This window comes from Carcharodon carcharias, chromosome 18 (assembly GCF_017639515.1).
Source record: "Carcharodon carcharias isolate sCarCar2 chromosome 18, sCarCar2.pri, whole genome shotgun sequence".
In the NCBI taxonomy this organism is placed as follows: Eukaryota; Metazoa; Chordata; class Chondrichthyes; order Lamniformes; family Lamnidae; genus Carcharodon; species Carcharodon carcharias.
This window is the reverse complement of record NC_054484.1, coordinates 109,982,420-110,002,269: the sequence shown is the minus strand read 5'-3', so window position 1 is coordinate 110,002,269 and position 19,850 is coordinate 109,982,420. Positions and strand designations below refer to the sequence as shown.

The 19,850-nt window shown below is 39.1% G+C and overlaps 1 protein-coding gene across 4 annotated transcripts in view; it reads left to right on the top strand.

The window, feature by feature from the left end:
• LOC121290788 (ribose-phosphate pyrophosphokinase 2) overlaps window positions 1–9,039 on the top strand; it is a 39,908-nt gene extending 30,869 nt beyond the window's left edge. The window contains exons 2-7 of one of the 4 annotated variants that reach the window (XM_041211702.1): window positions 1,205–1,336; window positions 3,378–3,476; window positions 4,952–5,076; window positions 5,443–5,616; window positions 7,066–7,225; window positions 7,314–9,039. In XM_041211702.1, the coding sequence (XP_041067636.1) occupies window positions 3,414–3,476; window positions 4,952–5,076; window positions 5,443–5,616; window positions 7,066–7,225; window positions 7,314–7,406 (615 nt within the window). In that variant the 5' untranslated portion in view covers window positions 1,205–1,336; window positions 3,378–3,413 and the 3' untranslated portion in view covers window positions 7,407–9,039. Of the gene's footprint in view, window positions 1–1,204; window positions 1,337–3,377; window positions 3,477–3,979; window positions 4,055–4,951; window positions 5,077–5,442; window positions 5,617–7,065; window positions 7,226–7,313 lie in introns of those variants that run through there. The other 3 variants (XM_041211700.1, XM_041211703.1, XM_041211701.1) reach the window with 3 other exon arrangements.
• Window positions 9,040–19,850: the final 10,811 nt, after the last annotated feature.

The window sequence follows — 19,850 nt, the reverse complement described above, 5'->3', positions numbered from 1 at the left end:
AAGAAAGAAATATTTGTTTCCACTGTTAGTCAACAGGGGAATCTTACAAGCCACATGTTTTCATGTGCTCAGTCTAAACTCCTGAAATAAGCTTGGCTCAAATGTTTATATCACTGATTGTGGCTGGCTAATATTTATTTTCATTTTATCAATGGGGTGGGGGGGGGGCTGACATAAATACTTAACTACTTTGCCAGTCAAAGATTTTTTTTAATAATTGATTAAAGTAGCCAACGTTTCAAAATCTGAAATATTTCATGAGCTGATAGGCAGTGCCAGATTATAGGAATTGGAATGGGATTTTAACAAAAGGTCCATTTGCAGACCGCAGACTAATTATCTTGTTTATATTTTGGACATGACCTCCTCCATTTGATAGAACTAGCAAAGCTGATCTAGCTTTAGTTAACGTTTCACTGTGAGATTGATTGAGTTAAGACGATTGGTTGATTTAATGTCCTTAAAAATGTAGCAACTCTAGTTTATGAATTATTAACTCGCTGGATATTTTGAAATCACTTGTTCTATTAATGCCTAATGCAAATAACATTAATTATTGGCAATGAAAATTTTAAACAGTAAAGTTTAAATTCATGCATTGTGTTCATTTATTAGGATTAGCATCATAAAGTCATAGTATTTAGATTTATGCATTTAAATATAAAATGTTTTGACAGAAAATAGTGAGGTGCATCCCATGGTGTATTGGTGATTTTTCTAAAATATTGTGTTTTGCATCAATATAGGGTAGACATATTTTCTAACTTTGAACAATCAGATTTTTCTCTTAGTGGCTTGCATGAGGCATATTGTGAGGGAAAAAGTACCCTAATAATGCAAGTGAACATATGATTTTATTAATAATCTGATAATTGCATTGGTACACCTCCGAGCTCTCAATAAATAACTTTTGGAAGAAATTGTTCAAATGTATCAACTACTGCCCCTTACAAAAGAGATGCTGCCATCCAACTGATGATTAAAATTTGCTTCCATGGTTTTTAGTTTTATGGATTCGGCTAACCAACATTTACAATAAGTGACGTTGAACAGTTTTGGTATTTTCTGAAATACATGTATCGAATTAATCTTAGTTAATTAAATAGCTCAGGAATCTAATTTATTTCTAAAGTAGAATAAAATGGCTCTTTGATATCACATACAATTGGTCTGCTGTAATATTCTTTAAAAAAATGTTTTTCAGCTCACTTAATAGTAGCCATTGACAAGAAGCCTTTGTACTAGGCTTGTTGACAAGACCAGGATGTCCAAATGAGATGCAGGGTAAACTAACTTCAAATGTTTTTCAACAGATGCATAACTGGGCTAAAATCAGGTTAGATGTTACATTTTTATTTGCTCTAATTAAGTCACCTATTGCCCTTTATGAAGCAGGTAGAAGTTAAAATTAAATTCTACCTAAAAGAATAGTGAAATGCTGCAAAAGGACTTCATTTTTTGCTAACTTGTCAGAAATACTTGAGGTCAATTGTTCTGCCTGTCTATTGCCATTTTTAAGTATTACAGATGTTTAACTGAATTTTGAGCCAATACTAGCACAATCACACTATAGTGCTACATTTATTAAGTTTCAACTATAATATTTTAATTGGGATTTCTAAATTCTAAAGTCTGTTTACAAATATGTACCATATCTGATTTAATTCACTCAGCTAAGCATGTCAGTTCCTCATGAGCATGAATCATAACATGAGTGCTCCTAATTGACACACATTAGCTCAAAGCTTGGCCTTGCATATGGGACAGTGGTGACAAATGTGAATTATTGTGAAGTTGGACTTGAGTTACGTTGCTGAGCAGAGTTAGCTTTACTCTGCATGTAACTGGTGCGCTTAACCTCAAAATGGCCAAAGCTGAGGTTAAAATTCGGCAACATTCCATTTCCCAGTGCTAGCATTGATGGACATAACAATTCACGTAAAAAAGCCGGAGAGTAAGATAGGCACATTAGCGACAAGTTTCAGAATTTTATATGGTACATCATGGGGTCATGTACTTTGATTAGGATTTTCCTATTGTTCTGTTTCTATTGGGTAGCTTGATAGAATCGCTCATGTGGAAGAAGTTAAAACATTCCAACTCTGTCAATAGCAACTGAAATTAAGTCTCTCCCAGAACTGATGCATCAAATTGGCTGTCTGTGTCACATAGCCTGCTAGTAAAAATTGATGGTGAAAATTGGTACTTTCTTCAGGAGAAGAAACGTAATTATTTTACATTGTTTTTGGAGTCAGCAGTCTGGAAAGATGATAAATTGGTATTTTTATATTTTTTTATGTTTCCCCTGGTTGGGGAGTCTAGAACCAGGGAACATAAATTTTTTTAAAAACCACTTATAATTGAGATGAGGACAATTTTATTTTACTCAAAGGGTTGTGAATCTTTGGAATTCTATACCCCAGAGGGCTGTGGAGCTTTGCAATTGAGTATGTTTAAAGCAGAGAGTGACAGATTTCTAAATGCCAATGGGATATGGGGATAGTGTGTGGAGGGGGGAGGCGTTGAAGTGATGATCAGCCATGATCATATTGAATGGCAGAGCAGGCTACTCTTGGTCGTCTCCTCCTATGTTCCTATGTTACAAGTTTCAGAGCTTGTGATTTTAGCATTAATTTTCCCTCAATGATTTTAGTTCAAGTAATGATGCTGTCATGCCTTCTCAATCAAGCTGGTTTGAAAATGTATTGCTATACATGAATTGTGCCAAATTTGCATTGACATAAAGTACTTTTGAGGTTAGATACAGGTGACAAGATAATTCAGACTGAGTGCACTAAAGCCCCAAGGTGGGATAACACATTCCAGGAAATTGTGTCACACTAATTTGAATTTCCATTAAATTCAATGTAGCTCCAACTTGATTTATTACAGGAGAATCAATCAGCCCCTGTAGAATGCTGTCAGGTTGGAACGTTAAGATAAAAGCAAAAAACTGCGGATGCTGGAAATCCAAAACAGAAATAAAAATACTTGGAAAAACTCAGCAGGTCAGACAGCATCTGCGGAGAGGAACACAGTTAACGTTTCGAGTCCTTATGACTCTTCAACAGAACTAAGAAAAAATAGAAAAGAGGTGAAATATAAGCTGGTTTAAGGGGGGACAGGTAGAGCTGGATAGAGGGCCAGTGATAGGTGGAGATAGCCAAAAGATGTCATAGACAAAAGGACAAAGGTGTTGAAGGTGGTGATATTATCTAAGGAATATGCTAACAGATGACATTAAGGGTAGAAAGCAGGACAAGCAAGGTACAGATAGCCCTAGTGGGGGTGGGGTGGGGTGAAGGTTGGAACATTATCTGGGCTGAAATTGTGCATTTGTGCAGTTGGAGATCTGACTCACATCTGTCTTCTTTTAGAGTCGTGCCCCAATTTCAGCTAAGCTTGTGGCCAATATGCTGTCAGTTGCTGGAGCAGATCACATCATCACCATGGATTTGCATGCCTCACAGATACAGGTTAGAGCAAAATATTGCACCATTATAGTCAAGTAATAGTACCAGACCTCTTGTTAAATATGTGACCATGTCAAGATGTCTCTTGTTGGGTGATGTTTCTCCAAAGGTTTTGCAAGATCCAGTATATAAAACCTTCTTGGTCATGCTTGTGTTATTTAACTGCACAGTTTGTTTATTTCATACAGTCAGTAGAAAGCTGCAAGAGTTGTTCGCTGCACAAAAAAAAATCTTTCTGTTCTTGGGCAAATAAAACTGTATATTTAACGGTTCTTAAAGGAATACTCGAGGGATGTTGCTGTCGGGTGCTAAATTAGGATGAAGTTTTGTCTTTTAATGTGCTGCTCTGCCAGCAGATTAGTCCATTCCCATTAGAGTCTTGTGAAAATGATAGCTGGACTTTCTGCTGAGATTAGTGTATTGGGGTTTTATTTTAGTCCGGTACCTGGAGGAGCAGGGATTCAGCTTCACTATCGTGTCGTTGGGCATCATGGTAGACCTCAGATCAGCGTGGGATGATTCCTGTGATGGTACAGATCAAGATATGTGGCTATTGATGAGAGAAAAAAAAGATTGCAGAGGTAGGTGTCAATCTGTCCTTCTTTTAAACATGGAGACCTGGCAGACGTTTTGCATAACAATGAATTGAGAGCCTTCCCTAGAGTATTCCTTTAATGAATGCCTGCCTGTGCACCCGTAATTGACGTGAAATTTGTAGTGAACATGATGGAAGGATGAAGTGATGAGGCACTGGACCGAATTTTTAAACTTTAAATCGTGCTGACTAAAATGCTGCTGTTGGGATATTATGTAGACTTTGTGTAGGTGGCAGAATTAGTCTGATCTTATTTCTAACAGCAAATTTTGGTGATTAATCAAGTTCTACTCAGCTTGTTCTTTTTTACATTGACTCAAGCACATTCAGATTTTAGGCATTAAAAGGGTGACACATTTGAATAAAGTAATCCTCAGTGTTTCTGATTAAGTTGTAGAACTACAGGTACTTGCTGATTGCATTTACCATATCTGTTGATACATGTATTCATGCTAATGACAGCAACGAAGTGTTGTGTGACTTCCCATTTTTAACTTGGATTAAATATTTTTGTTCAATCCACCTTAAATTAATTAAGTTGTTTCTGACTCGAATCGTTGCAATCAACTTTTTTGCAAAGTCATTTACATTGTTCGTGTGGTTAAATATCAATCTGCACCAGCACTTTGAGTAAGTATTATTGAAGAATTTGAGATTGTAACAACGAATGTTGGCTAGCATAATCAGCTTTTCACAAAATTGTTCTTGTTGCTAATTGATGAAAAACAAAACCCAAAAATTTTAGTGAAAGGTTCAGTGGGCAGGAAGATCACATTCATAGCAAAGGTACTCAATGTGCTGTTGCAAAAATATCATTGGAGCTAAGAATACTGTACATTTAGCCTTTTTACAAAAACTGATATCTTTAATTTTCATCTGTCAGGGTTTCTTTGATATACCCGTGGATAACTTGTATGCAGAACCAGCTGTACTGCAGTGGATAAAGGAGAATATTCCAGAATGGAGGAATTCCATAATTGTCTCTCCAGATGCTGGTGGAGCTAAAAGGTGAGTTGATTAGTCAGATTAATACACAATTTGCATGGTCTGATTGCTCTGCTTGTGAAAGTAGAGTTAATACAACATGCTATTGCCAGTTGAAGATAAAATTGTACTTTAATTATTATTGTTAGTTCAAATTTTACTGAAGCAAGAGTCAAATGCCAAAAGCAAATGCTAAAAGAGGGATTGTATTTGGTGCAGTTTTCAATTATGAATACAAAAATAACTTTCCCAATTCACGCCACATGCCTCGCAGGTTCATTTGGGTAATGTTAATATTATTTCCGCTGAGAAAACTATTAACTCTTGACATGAGTTGCAGTTCATGATTACTGGTATATTATAATGCAGTTGTTTGTGGTTTTGCTCCAGGGTGACATCAATTGCTGATAGGTTGAATGTTGAATTTGCACTGATCCACAAAGAAAGAAAGAAGGCAAATGAGGTGGATAGAATGGTGCTCGTTGGCGATGTTAAAGATAGAGTGGCCATTCTTGTGGATGACATGGCGGACACATGTGGAACCATATGTCATGCTGCTGACAAGTAAGTAAATGCGAGCAAAATGGTCCCTGAAGGGCAGTTCTTCTAATGATGTCTTCTGGTTTTACATGTGTACACCAATGGGGGAAGGGAAGTTTTGGAACACCCAGAGAAGACTTTCTGTTTGCTGTTCCCTTGAATTGCATGAAGCTGTGCATGTTTCATCAAGGACTTAAGAATAAGGGTTTGACTACCCTACATAACATGTTTGTTCATATATTTTGTAATGCGCTTTTTTAGAGCAGAGCGCACACACAATGGGTGAATTTTCCAATTCTTTTAGGTTTTTGAAAATTAGCTTCTTTTTTGGAAAGTACGTGTATAGCTATTAGCCAAATGAGCGTGAGCTAGCGCTATTTTGGGTTGCGTTTTTTCCATATGCATTTACTTGTTGTATTTTACTTCTTTCACACTCTTTAAAAGTTACTCCTCTTAGGATGGGCATTCCTCTGAAAATTCTTACCTACAGGATGAGAAGTTGAAGGATAGCTCCATGGGACAGCATTGCGGTGAATACACTTGTAACGACCCATTCTTGACTAAGTAGAATAGAGTATAAATCTTGCCTTAACTTACTTGGGCATTTCTTGAGACCTGCGTCCTCCATTTAATTCACCAGGGAGGCAGTCTCAGAACTTTGCAGTTCAGCTTACAGGAGAAGGCATACTTTGCCTGGAACCAGAAAGGCTGAATTCATGTCGTACACCTAGTTGCTTACTCACTTTACCAAGGGAAATCTATCAGAACAGGAGAGTACTGTGCGCTGTTCATGCGGTCATATTTTCAATACTGTAGGGCCTATCTGCCCATATAAGTTCCTTCCAGCAAAGCTCAGGTTTCTGTTACAAAAATAAAATATTGCAGATGCTGCCAATCTGAAATAAAAGCAGAAGATGTTGGAACTGCTCAGCAGGTCAGACAGCATCTGCAAAGAAAGAAACAGAGTTAATGTTTTGGACCTTGTGACCTTTTTGCTGTGTATTTCCAGCATTTTCTGTTTTTATTTTTCGCTCTGGCCTCAATGATGTGGCTATTGCAAAAATTGGAATGTTTCCATTAGAAGATATGCCATGGGTGAATGTGGACTGCCTTGTCATTGTGTGTGAGAGTTTAAAGGATTGTCAAGTTATTATTTTGTGTCTAAAACCAAATTGTAAGAGTCGAAAGTGTTTATTGCAACCATTCCATGTTGTTACATTTTTAAATAGCTACATTCAGACAACACTGACTTTGGCAAATGTCTCGAATACTTTTCCTCACTTATACTGATGACCTCTGGTATGATACCTGGTGACAAACCCATAGAGAAATGTCACTAAACCATTACATTTAAATCAACTTGTTAAACCTCAGATGTTTAAAGATGATTTTTGCTTGAAGAAAATACATTTGCTGTATCTTAAATGTATAGTTACCATAGTATTTAGTCTCTTTTGTGTTTTTTTTGTTCAGATTGCTGTGTGCTGGTGCTACCAAAGTTTATGCTATCCTTACTCATGGTATCTTCTCTGGCCCTGCTATTAGTCGAATAAACAATGCAGCTTTTGAAGCTATTGTTGTAACAAACACCATTCCACAAGAAGAAAAAATGAAGATTTGCCCAAAAGTTCGGGTAAATCTGTTCTTTGTTTGGATTTATTTTGAAGGAATGAGTATTTTATTGAATACACAGACACTTAGCCTGTCGTCTTACCTTTCAGGTGATTGATATCTCCATGATCCTCGCTGAGGCAATACGCAGGACCCACAATGGCGAATCTGTGTCATATCTGTTCAGCCATGTTCCGCTGTAAGGCGATTAGATTTCAGCTTTGCTGCGTTGTTCTGGTCTGAACACTGCTCTGCTGCATTCTGAGGAACCCATCATCATTTACTGGAATACTGAAGTTAACCACACCCAGCTTGAAAGGGCCCACTGGCTGTACCAAACTGGAAAAAATTACGTTCATATTTGAAAGCATGAAAACATTAACTATTTTAAATGTCGTGTACTGGATTTTATTTCTCATATCACTTTGTTTCTGGGGAAGAATAATGCGTTGTGGAAAGGACAGCAGAGTTCTGTTTTTTGTACTTTTAGAAATGTAAGCTTTTGAGAAGTGAATTTCTATGAAATCTCAAACTTGTTACTGGCTATGTGGCTTTTCTACACCAGCACACAAGCCTGTTAAATACTGCTTTTTATGGGAAACAAATGTTTGGAAAATATTTGGGATACGACACAATACTAATAATTATCAACAGACATTCCACAAGCTATTAAAACTGATTTGGACATTCAAATCTAGTTGACTATTTGCATTCTACTGCAACAGAGGAAACTGGTCAATAAACTTGCAAGTTGATTAATAAATGAATTCCAGTACCAATGCAATTTTGAAGTGTGAAAGCAAATAATTGCAGCCAAATTGCGATGTGTTGAGTGGCTTAAATAAAATGATTTTTCTGCAGAAAAAAATAGCTCGCTGCAATAACTTGCTATTTTTGTCCAAAAACCAATTGAGCAGATGTGCAGAAGTTAGCAGAAGAAGCAATATAAAAATTAAATTCTCTAGTGCAGCAGCTTCATGTTAAAGTTCAAAACACAAGTCCAGTCTCATGTTTACAAGTTCTAAAGTACATCTGTTTTTGATCAGCTGGGTGTTGATTTAAATTGAGCACTGGTCCCATTAGGGGAGAGGCAGCTGCTGAGTCCTTGTTTGAACTTTGCATGTGGCCTTTCTTAAAGGCAGGTTTTATTCGCCAGGTAAGCGGTTTCGAAATTAGAGAAACTATTCAAATGAATGATTTGGGAAACATCACTGAAAGTAAAGTTGAAGCTCTTTATCTCTCTGCACTAAATTATTGAAAATATTGCAATGCTGTGGCCCATGGAGCTGGGGGAATTTGTTGAGAAATAATCTAAGGCTTTCTAGTCAACAAAAGGAGACTTCTGTTCAGCAAACCTGCAGGGTATTTCTAGTCACTTGCTGATGTTGGCCCTGCCCCCTTAAAGTAAGGGAAGCTACAACTAATATTGCAGTAATTCTGAATTCAATTCTTCCTTCATATTATTTTGTCTTTAACTGTAACATTGCCAACATGGGGTAGAAATACTTCAAATGACCATGCTAGCAGACCACCTGTGCTACTGCTTAAGTTGGCTCGGAGTTTGTTTTAATAAGAAGTTAGCACTCAAACATGTATTGAGCAATGTGTTCTTCTGTTAAAGTGATGCTATGTGTAACTTTGTGTGTCCCTTTGAAGTCCCAAGATGTAACTGCTGTTTTTCTTCTGTTGGTGGTTGATTGCTCTTAACAAATACAGTACTCGGGTCAATCAGAAGTCACACTGGCTTGCATATTTTTACTCTTTAGCTATGTAATTTATTAAGTTGGCTGAATAAGTGTAATTATGTTATAAAGCATTATGGAATTGTTTACTGTATTCTGATTCAAATTGTGCTCACAATTTTGTGGACATTTTAAATTGGCCTTGGTTATTGTCTGTTTACCCATGTACTCTTCTGTCTTGTCCTTTGTAGAACAATGGAAAGGATGTGTTGTAAGTAGGGTAGGAGGCATGTGACATGACTTAGGATGTGTGCGATAGGACCGGTGGGGAGAGGGAGACACTTAAGTTTTAATTACCACAGTGGCTTCTAGGATCTGAATGGCATGGTGGTGAGTGTGGGGGTGTAGCAGGATTGATCTTGAGGTATGTGCACCCTGGGAGGGAGTAAACAATGAGTAGAGAGGTTGGATGCAGCAGTACTGGGAAGGGAATTGGGAATAATGGGCATTCCAATATCTAAGAGCAGTGGGAATACCTTGTGGAGTTTAGGAGCAGTAGATGGCTGATGAATTTGTAACATTTGTGCAGGAGATGCATGGGTATGCCATTGTTGAGAGAAGACTTCTGTAATCTGGAACCATTGATATGAAAATACAGGAAGTCCTGTGATGTGCAAATATTGGGGAAAATGCCAGGGACAATTCTAGGAAAGGGATTTAAGTAATTTAGGAGGGATATGACAGTGTGTGGCATCAAGGAGCTCTGGAAAAACTGAGCCAATGGGAATCAGGAGGAAAACCTCTCTCTAGCTGCACAAAGAAAGGTGGTTGTGATTGTTGGAGATGAATCGTCTGAGTCCCAGGAACTGCTGCAGGAATTCTTCAGGGTAGTATCCTAGACCGAACGATCTTCAGCTACTTCCCTCCATCATGAGGTCAGAAGTGGGTATGTCTGCTGCTGATTGTCCGATATTCAGCACCATTTGTGATTCCTCAGATGTTGAAGGAGTCTGTGCCCATATGCAGCAAGATCTGGACAATATTCAGGCTTGGGCTGCTAAGTGACAAGTAACATGCATCACACACAAATGCCAGTCATTGACCACCAACAAGAGAGAATCTAGACATCTCCCCTTGAAATCCAATAACATTTCTAGCTCAGAATTCCCCACAATCAACATCCTGGGGGTTACCATTGACCAGAAACTGAACTGGACTAGCCACATAAAAACGATGGCTGCAGGACCAGGTCTGAGGCTCTGATTTCTGTGGCGAGCAACTCACCACCTTACTCGCCGAAGCCTCTCCACCATCTACAAGGCACAAGTTGGGAGTGTTTATGGAATATTCACCGTTTACCTGCTTGATTGGTACTGTCATTCACCACCTTAAACATTCACTCCCTCCACCACTGACGCACAGTGGCAGCAGTGTGTACCATCTACATGATACTCTGCAGCATCTCCCAAACACTGACCTCTGTCACCTAGAAGGACAAGGGCAGTAGATGTATGGGAACGCCACCATCTGCAAGTTGCCCTCCCATGTCACAGACTGTCCTGACTTGGAACCATATTGCTGTCCCTTCACTGTCACTGGGTCAAAATTCTGGAACTTGCTCTCTAACATCACTGTGGGTGTACCTACACCACATGGACTGCAGTGGTTCCAGATGGTAGCTCAGCACTTTCTCAAGGGCATTTAGGGATGGGCAATGAATGCTGGCTTAGCCAGCGATACCTACATCTTGTGAAAGAATTTCGAAAATGAAAGTCTTCATGAATATATAAATGCCACCCCCACCAATGGAAACTTGATAATGTTTCCAATCGGAGCTCTGATTTTTGTTTTGAGTTGTTTGAAGTGCTGAACGCCCCTAACAACTTCAGATTGCATGTTGGCAATTCAAATGTAAACAAACCATGTACTTTAAATGACTCCTGGCTCAGCGCCATGAAAGCTATTTACAGAAACCTGCTTCCACTCGGAGAAAAGTCCTACAGCCATTTTCCTGGCGGACATCCAGCATTAAATTTATTAAAGCATTTGGCTACATTTCGGGCCAGGGATTTGATCTTGGTCATGGCTGGTCACATGGCTTTTCTTGGCACAGATGGGAGGTCACGCAGCACAGTGCCGATAACTTACCGGCAACTAGAAGGACTGGATCAAAGATATGTAGCTTTCATGTAGCTGGCATATATAAACACAATAGTGTAAAAGGAGGTAATCAATGACCATGAAACGGTGTGTGTGAATTCGTGCACAAACCTTTTGATACAGTTAGATTTGCAAGAAGTGTTTAATAAGGAAGGTTGTAACTCGCTGTGCACTAAATCTTGGAAATTTGAAGTCTATGTGGTAGAGATGCATGATGGATTAATGTTTAGCAAATTCTCAGCACAGCATGGCGCACATCCTAGGAGACGAAAGTTGCAAAAAACCGCAATCAACCTAAATGTTATACTTTAAAAGGATGACAAGCAGCTTAAAGACCCATCAGCCTAAATGAAGCAAGAACTTGCATGTATATAATGCCTGTAACATCCTCAAGAAATCCTAAAGTGTTTTGCAGCCAATTAATTATTTATAAAGTGTAAACAATAATTTGAAGGCAATTGTGATTGTCAGTTTGTTCACAGCAAGATCAGCCCATTCGCTGTTGTTCTGTAAAAGATTAGTATTAAGTCGGGGCCTGGTAGATTTCTTCCAATGTATTAACATCAATATAACAAAATAATGGGAATCATCAGTCAACTGTGGATCTGCAGCCAGTTAAGTCATGACCTGTGAGAAGATTTCAAGTGGTCCCCTCTCTTTCCACTCCTGGGTTAACTACAACAGTGTTTGTTTTTAGAATTTGCTCGTCAACTCAATGTGTTTAACTGTTTAAGTGCTATGCTATAAAAGACGCACACATTTTCTTGTAAGTTTTTAAAAGAAAAGGAAATAATATTTGTTGTGCTTAACACCTGAACTAAATAAAAATAATAAAAACAGGCCAAGCCTCTCACACACAAACTGAAGAGTTCACACACACAAATTGCAAAATGGGCTGGTAGATTAAATAGTTTGAGTCCAAAAAAAGGTCAATTGCATACGGATCCTGAAGGTTGATGATTTGGATGTTTTCAAAACTAGGCTTGATGGTGTCTCTGGATCCTGTGTCAAAATGATTTAAAGATGTTGATAGGAGTTTTCTATCTTATGGATTCAGCAGCTGTTGGGTTGGGCTGTAGTATGTAGCTTGTCATGCAACAGGCAGGGCACAAGGTTGTAGGATGGCTGGGGAGAGTGCCTATTCGGGCTGCTGTGGGTGGGACAGGAAATCTTCAAATTTTCCTGCCCTCTCCTTGATGATGCCCACCATGGGTGGGAGCAGAAAATCCCACCCAGGGTCTTTCTGATCTCACACTCAGACCATCTCTCTTCTGATTGGCCTAGAGAAAAGCAGTTTCTTGAAACATAAAGGGTTAGTTTGCTCATCAGGTGACCTGTCCTCAAACTGACCAGTTACCCAAACATGGTCATAGCAAACTAATTCCCAGCCCATTGTTTAGACATGATTAGATTATGGTTGGCAGAGATCCCCCTCAGCAGGATCCAATGTCCAAAGTAATTTGAGTCTAATGGATTGTTTCAAACCAAGCTGATTATACAGTTGAAGTCTGTTTTGTGAATGGTTCAGGAGATTGGTCATTCACACTACGTTTATTGTCTCTGGTTTTCTATCTCTTGATAGACTGACTCTGTTCTAATAACTTTGGAATTTGTAGGGTACAGCTATGCAAATGTTCGGCCATCTTAGAAACTGCTGTTTTAAATCATTAAAAATGTTGCTGTTCAGTCTTTTTACTTATCTGGTAGTTTCTGGCGGTTTCAACTGGTTCAATCAATAGTTATTTTCAATATATAACATAGGTTTTATAACAATGTGATAAATAGACCAATCAGAATCAGAGTTGGGACAATGGATTGTGCCCAATAAGTGAATCAGAGCTGGGTATGTCTCTGATGTGGTTGGAGTTGGTGAGGTGATGAAAAAAAATCAAGGCAGATTGCATGTCAGCAGTAACAACAGTTGGTGTTTGGACACAATGTGCTGGAGGAGAGGGGTATTGTAAGGCAAGGAGATTTAACTGATGGCAGAGGGTGTGATATAAAGCTTTGTCTCTTGTTTCCATGATGGCATGATTATGTGCATCAAATAATTTGGCAAAATTCTCGTGTCCCATTTTTTAAATGATTTCTCCTGAGTTCCATCCCATGCGTGCGATTTTACTCCCCCCAATTCAGCTATCTACTGTACCATTGATAATTAGAATTGGGTCATACCATATTTATACAGTAGATGCTTTTTAAAAAACTGCTTGCTTAAAGTACAAAGAATTAGCAAATTAGAAGGACAGTTGTGAGATCGCTGGTCAGTTGAGGTTTGGAGGAGAGAACCTCAGCCCGTGAAGTGAAAAGGCAAGTTTTAAGTATGATAAAAGATATATGTGTATTTAACCACATAACATTTTTACACAGAAAAAAATACTTGTGTCATGGGGATCTGCAGATTTTTTATAACGAGGGAGGGGGCCTCAGAAACAAAAATGTTGAGAACCCCTGTTCTAAGGCAAATGGTGGTGGGGTACTTGTATAGCAAGGATTTGGAAAAGTCCTGCCTTTTGATTCTCGGGATGATGTGGCATTTATTGCGCATCCCCAGTTTGCCTGAGAGATTGGTGGCCTTGAACTGCTGAAGTCCTTTAAATGCCATTAAATATTTTCACAGAACGTAGACCCCCATTATAGAAGGAATGACAGTATATGTCCAAGTCAGAATGATGCGTGGCTTACAGCTCATGGAGTTCCCAATATCTCGTTTTTTCCCTTTGTAGTATTGGCTAGAGTGCTGATGAAGGAATTGCGGTAAATTGCTGCAGGGCATCCTTCAAACAGTACCTAGTGCACATTGTTATCATTGCTGCAAGGTGGATGGGATATTGAGTTCACTAGCAAAGATGCCAGTCAAGCCAGCAGCTTTTTGCTGGATGCTGTTGAGAATTTTGAATGTGTCACAGCCTCAGGTGCAGCTTTTGCAACTCCAGTCCTGCCTATGTAGTTATCAGCCCCATGGTTCCCAGTCCAGAATTTGCATCTGCCTCGGCGAGGGGTTTCCAAACTGTGGGCGCAACCCCCAGTCGGGACATGGGGCAAAATTTTGGGGTCGCGAGCTCCAAGGCAGCAATGGTGGCCATGGAACTTGGACTGAGTTTTGACAGCTGCGAGGCTCTGTTTGTGTTTTTTTTTTCTGTCAATGGGCATGGCCTAATGGTCTGTTCCCTGAGGATCAATCGTTGCTACCACCACAGCTTAGAAATAGGTCTGTTCTTTTCCTGTGTAAACTTTGCAGTTTTAACAACACCCTCTCCCACAACCCCTTCCCCCACCGCTTAACAACTCTCTCTCCCCACCACCACCTCCCTCCCACCCCTTCAGTCCTCACCCTGGGGTCATGAAGCCTTAAAATGGGGTCATGTCAGCAAAAGGCTGGGGAAGCTCTGGCCTAAACCTTGACTACGCTTAATCTGGGCCATTGTTCTGGTATTGAGATGTTACTTGTCATATCCTGCAATTAACCTTTTTGTAATATTGGCCTCTTTGCTGCCTTTTCTATTGGGGACATTTAAATAAAGATGTTTTTAATTGTTAATCTATTCTCAGTGCAATACACAACAGAAAGATGACGACGAGGCCTGAATAGTGTTTCCTTTTGCATTTCATTTGAGAAATTAAGGACTGAAGAAGATTGTGACACATTTTTGGCGCTCCCAAAGTTTATTTTGTGGAAACTTGATCAATCTGTAGGTTTGCACTGTGTGCATATGTTCAGGTACACAGTAAGTCAGCACAGTATGTAATTGAGAAAGAATGACACTGAAGATACATTTAGGAGCAATGGGAAATTCAACCCTAACAAAGAGGACTGGTATAATTATGAACAAAGGTTTTGCATTTGGCTAGAAGCGAATAAAGAAAGAGATGGAATTCCTTGAATGTACATATGATAGATATGGAAACAGTAGTTGATGTTATCGAGCAGGAAGATCTAACAAAGGGAGAGCATGAGAAACCTCATATAGTCCAAATTCCTCCTCCAGTCCCAATTGAAAGTCAGAAAGAAAGTGAAAGTTACAAGGAGACTGACAGTTTGCTGGTATCACAGAATCCACTGGTATAGCAAAGTGTCTTTGACTAAGACAATTCAAACAAGTTCACAGTCCCAACCATTAATTGGAGTTGGTCGTCAATGTCAAAGTTCAGGCTTGACACAACCAGAGATGTTGAGAGAGCAAAGTCAAGGTAATGGAAATAGAATGAAATATTGAGTCAGAACGAGAAAAAAGCCAGATAAGTTAATTAAAAGTATGTAGGAAGGAAGAAGAAATAAATTGTTCTTTTCTTTATTTCTTGCCAAATTATGATAATTTTGTTAAAGACATACTGGTGTTAAAGAAGAGGAAAAACAATTTTATTTAACACATAAATTTCTCTAGCAGAATCAGTCATTTATATTTTGCTTGTGATTACAAGTATGCAACCCAACCTATACATTCCCAGTTACTGCTTATGTTAGCTTAGTCATATGGTATTCTGGAAACTTATGTTCATGTATCATTTTGTATTTTAACGTATAAGTTTTTAGGGAAGGGAGTGGAGTATATTACAACATCTGAGCCTTTTGTGATATTGACCTCTGTGCTGCTCTCTCTGTTGGGGAGGTGTAAATAAAGTCAGTTCACTAATGGCTGCCTGCTGTAAGTCCATGTGTTAATCGTTCCTCAGTGCAATACACAGCATTACTGACTCCTTTAATTAAAGCAGCATCAAAAAACTAATACCAATAAACACATTTTGTGAAAAAGTTGGCATGAGTATAAAATGGTTAGCCAGATTTGTTCAATAAAATTATCAATTATTTAAATGACGTGTATCCAATGTCAAAGAATGAGATTTGTCAGTTGTTACTTTTTAAATTTAAAACAAAGAGCTTTGTAACTTATTGCACCAAGAATTTTCTCCCAGTTTATGCTGAGCAGTTTTTCAGAAAATGACGCAGTGTTCAGTCATTAAGCGGCAATATTTTTGGAGGTAAGTTTGTTGATTTTCTGAAGTTATGGCCTTGAGTAAAGCAGTGAGTGTGCGGTTTTACACATCATGGACTAACCAAACTTTATAGGTGTTGACTAAATGGGCTTAGTAATAACCTACCCTCTTTTTGATTCCTCAGAGTTATTTCTGCTTTATGAAGCAAGTTTATATTTAAAAAATCCCCAAGCACAGTCTTTAGAACCTAACGCAAAACCCATTTTTTTCACTTTCCCTGGGTAATTATCCTTTGGGCCATTACAACCTGAAATCTTACATTTAGTGCACATGCTTGTACCAGGGCATGTACAGCATTTGAAGGGAGACTAAGGTTTTCAAGTGAGAGTCTCTGTTTACCTTTGGATGAAAAATGTCATGGCAATACAAAACAACAGCACTGACTAACAACACAAACCCAAGAACCTAGCACTAGAATCATTTGCTGGTCATGAAAGTTGCTTTCATTTACTTGTATCTATTGCAATGTTTCTTTTTGGAGACGTGGTTCTTGTGCAAGGCAGGCTAAGGACCAAATGATGGGAGGGTGAAAATAAAGATGGTGATCTAGGTTGCAGGTCCAAGCTAAGGCAGATAGAATGGAGAAATCTCCATTTATAGAATGCTACTTTGTGCAATAAAATATGTTGACTGTGAAGATGTTTGTTCAGTATTTGGCACAGAAAAAACTTGCTATGTTTAGGGTAGATGACTTAATTTGTTCATATGTATTGAGTTAAATGGCTTTGGAATTAATGCCATCAAAATAGAATGTGCAGATTTGAAATTAGACAACCAATGGGCTAAATTTATTAAGGGCCCTCCCTGTATGTGTTCGTATATTATGTACATGACATATATATAATAAAGAATACAGCTCACCAGAATTTGTGGGTAAGAATTTGCAAGACACGGAGCCACCAAGCACTCTTTCTGAATCTGTCTGCATTTGTTTCAGGTAAGATTAGCTTCAGTTACATTTTAGGTAGAATAAGAATCTGATCATTCAATTGTGGAATGTCTCATATTCAGAAGGATATTAGTGTAGCATTGATTTGGGGATAGGTGATATGTAATAACGGCTTAGCATAACATTGCCACCACCTGCTGGCATTATGGGGGAATACTACCTATGAACAATAATTAAATAAAATATCTTAAACAAGAACATTCATCTCACTCATTACCCACTTTATATATAATCGATTCTATGACTTGCCTTTCCAAAAAAAAGATAAATTTGCATGATTTACATGAGCAAATCAGTGAGTCACATGAATAAAACTAAATACAAGTAACAGAGGGGATTGATGAGGATACTGCTGTTGAAGTGTATATGGATTTTCAGAAGGTATTTGATAAAGTACCACATAATAGACTTGTTCGCAAAATTGAAACCAATGGGATTAAGGAGTTAGTGGCATGATAGATATAAAATTGGTAAAGAGATTGTAAACAGGAGGTGATGGAAAGTTATTTTGAGCTAAGTATAAACTGATATTCCCTGGGGATTGTTATTATGATCACTACTCATTTTGATATTTATTAATGTTCTGGACTTAGGTGTACAAGGTATAGCTCAAATGCTGCTGATGAAACAAAACTTGGAAGTGTAGTAGCAGATTTCAGGAAGATATAGACTGGTTAAGTGGACAGATAAATGGAAACAACAACCTGTATTTATATGACACCTTTAACCTAAAGCATCCCAAGGCGCTTCACAGGAGCATCATAAAACAAAGGCAGATGAAATTTCATGCGCAGAAGTGATGGTGAGAATGAAGAACATAAACTAACTGATATCATTTTAAATGTAGTGGAGGCACAGAGATCTTTGAAGGTGGTTGGGCAAATTAAGAAAGAGATTAAGAAAACATACAGGATTGTTAGCTTTATTACAAACAACAGCTCATATTTACACAGCACCTTTAATATAACAAAACATTGTAGAGGGCTTTACAGGACTATTATAAAACAGAGTATGACACCAAGCCACATGAGGAGATGTTAGGTTAGATAACCAAAGGCTTGGTCAAACAGGTAAATTTGAAAGGGTGTCTTAAAGGAGGAAAGTGAGGTAGACGGGCGGAGAGATGTAGGGAGGGATTTCTAGAGCTTAAGTCATGTAACTGAAGATGCGGCCACCAATGGTGGTGATTAAAATTGGGGGGTGTTCAAGGTGCTAGAATTAATGAGTGCAGATGTCTCAGAGGGTTGTGGGCTAAAGGAGATACCAAGATGGGGAGGGTAGAGACCAGAGATGGATTTGAAAACAAGGATGTGTATTTTAAAATTAAAACATTGCTTGACCGGGAGCCATGTAGGTCAGTGAGATTAGCAATGATAGGTGAAAGGGACTTGCTGCAAGTTAAAACATGGACAGAAGAGTTTTGGATGACCTCAAGTTTAAGGAGGATAGCACTTGGGAGACCAGCCAGGAGCATATTGGGATAGTTAAGTCTAGGGGTAACAAAGACATGGATGAGGGTTTTAGCAGCAATGAGCTGAGACAGGGGCTGAAGCTGGGCATTGAGTGAAAATGCAAAGAAGCCAAGCTAAATCTTTATAAAACATTGCTTAGGCCTCAACTGGAGCATTTTGTACAATTCCGAGCACCACACTTTCAGAAGGATCTTACTCGAATGGGACCAAGAATGAGACTTCAGTTATGTGGAGATTCTGGAGAAGTTGGGTTGTTCTCCTTTAAGCAGAAAAGGTTAAGAGGATATTTGATAATGGAGTTCAAAATCATGATGGGTTTTGCCAGTAAATAAAGAGAAGCTCCATTTCCAGAGATGAGCAGAGGACACAGATTTGAGGTTACTGGCAAAAGAACCGGAGGCAGTGTGAAACAATTGTTTTCACTCAGTGAATTGTGAACTTGAATGCACTAAAAAGGAGTTGGATTTTTTTTTTATTCATTCACGGGATGTGGGCTTCACTAGCTGGCCCAGCATTTATTGCCCATCCCTATTTGCCCTTGAGAAGGTGGTGGTGAGCTGCCTTCTTGAACCGTTGCAGTCCATGTGGCGTAGGTACACCCACAGTGCTGTTAGGAAGGGAGTTCCAGGATTTAGACCCAGTGACAGTGAAGGAACAGTGATATATTTCCAAGTCAGGATGGTGAGTGGCTTGGAGGGGAACTTCCAGGTGGTGCTGTTCCCATGTGTCTGCTGCTCTTGTCCTTCTAGATGGTAGCGGTCGTGTGTTTGGAAGGTGCTGTCTCAGGGACCTTGGTGAGTTCCTGAAGTGCATCTTGTAGATGATATATACTGCTGCCAATATGTGTCGGTGGTGGAGGGAGTGAATGTCTATGGATGTGGTGCCAATCAAGCAGGCTGCCTTATCCTGGACAATGTCAAGCTTCTTGAGTGTTGTGGGAGCTGCACTCATGCAGGCAAGTGGAGAGTATTCCATCACACTCCTGACTTGTGCCTTGTAGATGGTGGACAGGCTCTGGAGAGTCAAGAGGTGAGTTACTCCTGATTCCTAGCCTCTGACCTGTCCTTGTAGTCACAGTATTTATATGGCTAGTCCAGTTCAGTTTCTGGTCAATGTTAACCCCCAGGATGTTGATAGTGGGGGATTCAGTGATGCTAATGTCATTGAACATCAAGGGGCAATGGGTGGATTCTCTCCTGTTGGAGATGGGCATTGCCTGGCACTTGTGTGGCATGAATGTTACTTGCCGCTTGTCAGCCCAAGCCTGGATATTGTCCAGGTCTTGCAGCATTTGGACATGGACTGCTCCAGTATCTGAGGAGTCGTGAATGGTGTTGAACATTGTGCAATCATCAGTGAATATTCCCACTTCTGACTTTAAGATGGAGG